Source organism: Haliaeetus albicilla, chromosome 19 (genome assembly GCF_947461875.1).
Source record: "Haliaeetus albicilla chromosome 19, bHalAlb1.1, whole genome shotgun sequence".
NCBI classification, from domain to species: domain Eukaryota; kingdom Metazoa; phylum Chordata; class Aves; order Accipitriformes; family Accipitridae; genus Haliaeetus; species Haliaeetus albicilla.
The window spans coordinates 19,487,524-19,491,580 of NC_091501.1; the positions used below are offsets into that span (position 1 = coordinate 19,487,524).

At 40.4% G+C, this 4,057-nt stretch overlaps 1 protein-coding gene across 1 annotated transcript; it reads left to right on the top strand.

Annotated features, from left to right (window-relative positions):
• Positions 1-911: 911 nt before the first annotated feature.
• ETFRF1 (electron transfer flavoprotein regulatory factor 1) lies at positions 912-1,345 on the top strand. Its single transcript, XM_009927161.2, has 2 exons — positions 912-963; positions 1,057-1,345. The coding sequence occupies exons 1-2, from the start codon at positions 919-921 to the stop codon at positions 1,270-1,272; spliced, it is 261 nt and encodes an 86-aa protein (XP_009925463.1). The 5' UTR covers positions 912-918; the 3' UTR covers positions 1,273-1,345.
• Positions 1,346-4,057: the final 2,712 nt, after the last annotated feature.

Below are 4,057 nucleotides of genomic sequence, written 5' to 3' on the forward strand. Positions count from 1 at the left end.
CTGCCGCCCGTGCCTCCCGTTACGGCGCTGCCGTAAAGCGGCGCCGGCGAGCTTTACGGCGCGGAGCTGGTGAGACCCTGACCTCCTTCTCCTTCTCCCTCTCCCTCTCCCCCAGCCCCGCGGGCCCGGCCGGGGCGGGAGGGGAGGCGAGGCGAGGCGGGGGGGGTGCGGGTTCGTGTGAGACCGGGCGCCGGAGGCACAGGGCAGGGCGACAGGCACCGGCTCCCCCCCCCAGGCCAAGGAGGGGGAGGCGGCAGGCCGAGGGGACGGGCCCGGGCCCCGGCCCCGCCGCCCCCCGCGGCTGGACTCCATCCCAGCTGCTTTCATTTACAAAATCGGTTTACTTCCTTGCTCACGCTTTTTTAAAATTTATTTATTTTTACGTTACGTTTTGCCAGTATGCACTGGTCTCAACTCGTAGTGCAGTTGAAGGATTTTTAAAAAGCCGAATTTATGAACGCAAAAGTTGCAGGAATTCCTAGGTTTTTATACAGATACATACACACCTGTATATATAGATATAGATGTTTCTTTAGCAGACTACAGATCAAGCAGCTGCCCGGCTAGCAGCCAGGCAGAGAAGGGCAAGCAGCTGACCCAGAGCACAAGGATAAACGAGCGTAACAGTAGTTGAAGGTTTGGGGAAGTTTCTTGTTTTCCATTTGCGATGACAGGTGGAAGGGAAGAGAAAGAGAGGCGGAGAGCAGAAGAGACAGAGTAGAAGCAGAAAATAACAGAGTTAGAGCAAACCAGGCTCAGTGAGGGAAAGGAGTCTGGTTAGAAACTGTGCAGTTGCTGTGGCGGATGAGGCTGGGGTTGACTCACTCCCATGGAACGCTAATGTCAAACTGATTATTCTTCAGGTTAAAAAAAAAAAAAAAAATCAGACGGGAATAAAGAGTTCACTGAAATGTGAGAATGGCCAATTCTTTAAGAGGTGAAGTGTTGAATCTATACAAAAATGTAAGTGTCTTAAATGCCACGAGCACTTTCCTTAACCAGACAAAACCCTTTCACTGTGCACCAAATTTATAAAAAATTTTTTTTTTCTTCAAGCTGCTGTACCTTGGAAGGGAGTATCCCAAAGGAGCAGACTACTTTAGAAGCCGTTTGAAAGCAGCTTTTCTAAAAAATAAAGATGTGAAAGATCCCGAAAAAATTAAGCAACTAATTGCACGAGGAGAATTTGTTATAAAAGAGTTGGAGGCTTTGTACTTTCTCAGGAAATACAGAGCTCTGAAACAGCGCTACTACAGTGACGACAATCAGTAACTGGTGCTAATGACTTTGCATGTAATGATACAAATCCATAAAAACAAACAATAAAAGAGCTGTAACCTCAAAAGACACGAAACGTAAATCCTTCCAACCCATCTAAAGTTGCTTCCCTTTAAGTAGTTGCTTGAAGGATTTGGGTTTTGTAGTGTGGGGGCAATGTTTTTCTCAACTACTTTTGACCTCCTTGAACTAGAAAGTTCATGTACGAAACATGAAGGAAGTAGTGGTAACATAATTCTGTTCTGTTTCCTGTTGATACGCACATTGAACAGATAGCTCTTCTTGCCCAATAGCTGTGTGTTTGAATGCCGATTCAAGGTACTGCACTTCTCTTGTTACTTAGAAGATTAATCTGATTTTGAAAGTCTTCCACATTTAATGATTCATTTCCACGGTAGACGAGCACCTTCTCAAAAGTAAATTCTTAAAGATTTTAACTACATCTGCTTAACATGCAAGAGTCACGCTGGCAGAGGTGCTGCATTACTCTGTTAGAAAGAAGACTATGGGGTCAGGAAAGGGGGGAATTTGAACAACAGTGGTTTAAGCACTTAGACCCTGAAGACAGTTCCTGCTACTGCTGGTTTCTGATGTTGTGGAACTGCTGTAGCAGGAATATAGAACTTGTTGCTTTCCCCTGCAAGAGAAGTTTGACCGTGGATGCTTGCTCCATGGCTGACTCTTAATTCTGTAGAACTGCGCTCAACTAGCACAAACTTGTGCCAGAACTGATACTCTGTACCTACTAGGGTTGGTTGGTGTTTCTGCCCGCCTCCCCCCCCCAAACTAAATGACACTGGAGATAGAACAGTGATCAGGACACACATGCAATTCAGGGGATACTCCATTACAGAGATGAGGCACTGAAATTCTTGGAGAGGAAAAGGAAACTGGGACAGAAACTCACAATAACTATTTTTTATTACATTACAATAAATAGGAGCAGTACAGTTTGACAAAAAAATGACAAATTCCAGGTCACCTCACAGCACATACTCCTAAAAACATTAAAAATTTTAAAACAAACAGTGGTCTTTTTTTTTTTTCTTTTTTTAACTTAATGTCTGGTATGACCAACATTCCTAGGTCACGCAACCAAATGATGGAAAAACTGGATCACACTGCATATGTTCCACATCAAATAAAGCACAATGTACAAAATGTGCATGTTTCAGTTTACACTATACAAAAATAGTTAAAATACATTCCAGGTAAACATATTACATTAAGTCGTCATTCTAGTAAGAAGTTGGCACTCAAGAGGAAAAAGCAGAAGTATTTTCAACGTGAAAACACAAGACAGTGGAATAAAGAAATGTTAGGAAAGATTTGCCATCTATGTAGCTTTATGTAAACTTGAGACACAATGATTTGTTTACAGTTTGATGGTCTTTGAAGGTAATAATTGTATTGCTTCATAGTATAGACAAGAGCAGAAGATTGCATGTCAGTATTTACCCATTACGGAGATCCTGTTACTGTTACAAAATCTATACAGTTAAACTTATTTTTAAGTTAACAAAAATTTTAGGGCAATGAGACTGGTCAAAATAATTAAATTTCAGTTTTGAGAAAACCAATGATAAAGTTGTTTACCAGAGTTACATAAAGCTACTATAAGAAGGCGTTACTCCCTGACACATGGCAATTTAACATATTGACGTGGTAAGTGATTCACATGTTCATTTAGTAGTTACTATCAGAACAGATAGCATCCAGGTATGTTCTTTGAAAGCATTCCAAATAGGGAAAGACAGAATAATTATGAGATCAACTTGTGCAAGCTGCATCCAACATGCTTCACCAAATCTCAACAAATATTAAGACAAAACTGCACAACAGTGGCAAGGATGTGTATTTTTTCTTTTTTCTTCCTTTTTTTTTTTCCAAAAAAGTAAATAAGGGTTAATCTAAATGGATTTTGTACTAATTTAGATCGGTAGCTACAGATCACATTTACTGAAAAAAAAAAAAAAGAAACCCAACTATTTTTATATATAGCTTTGTATTAGAGCTACATAAATCCACATTTGATGATTAAGACGTTTCAGCTAAAATTTCTCCTAATGGTTTTTAGTTAAATTAACATAAGAATTTTAGACCAGCCCTAATTTTACATGCAGTGTGACTCAGTTACCAAAAATCTTAAAGTAATCAATCTTAAGATTACTTCCATTTGCTCAAGGTATACTATCCTGTTCTGCTACACTCTTCATATATGATCAAGAGTGTCTAAAATGTGCAAATAACTGTCCCCAAAATGTTTTAACCTTGGAAGCTGCAAAATGTTTTGCAACATTAAGAATCTGTTCTTACTCCTTATTGGTCCTTACAATATAATGTTAGGTTCTCCTATTACTATTTTTCAGAGTATTTCATAATCTGAAGTATATTTCACATCAAAGCTGAAAGGAGGTGAAGGGGTCCGGGTTTTGGTGGAGGGTGAGGAATGGGGGGCATAGGCAGGAAAAGGCATTGTTTCTCTCAGCCACATTGAAATTAAAGAACACACAGCAATCCAGATAGTATACATCCCCTGCCAGCTTTGCAGCTCTCCACCTATGAGAGTCACTGCGGGGTTTTTCTTTGTAGAAGCAAAAGAATACTTTTCTCATGCAGTTGCACCCTTGACATCATATAAATAGTCCAATTTACACAGGTATATGAAAATCATACTGTGTAAAATTTCCACACGATTGTTTAGGTATACCTTAGGTTAGGGCAATGCTGCTATTCCCTGTTCCAAACTTTCCAGTGTCCTGAACTATCCTACTTCAAT

Coding starts and splice junctions, on each gene's coding strand:
- ETFRF1 (XM_009927161.2), top strand. CDS start 919: ATGGCCAATTCTTTAAGAGGTGAAGTGTTGAATCTATACAAAAAT. Junction 964..1,056: donor TGTTGAATCTATACAAAAAT/GTAAGTGTCTTA, acceptor TTTTTCTTCAAG/CTGCTGTACCTTGGAAGGGA.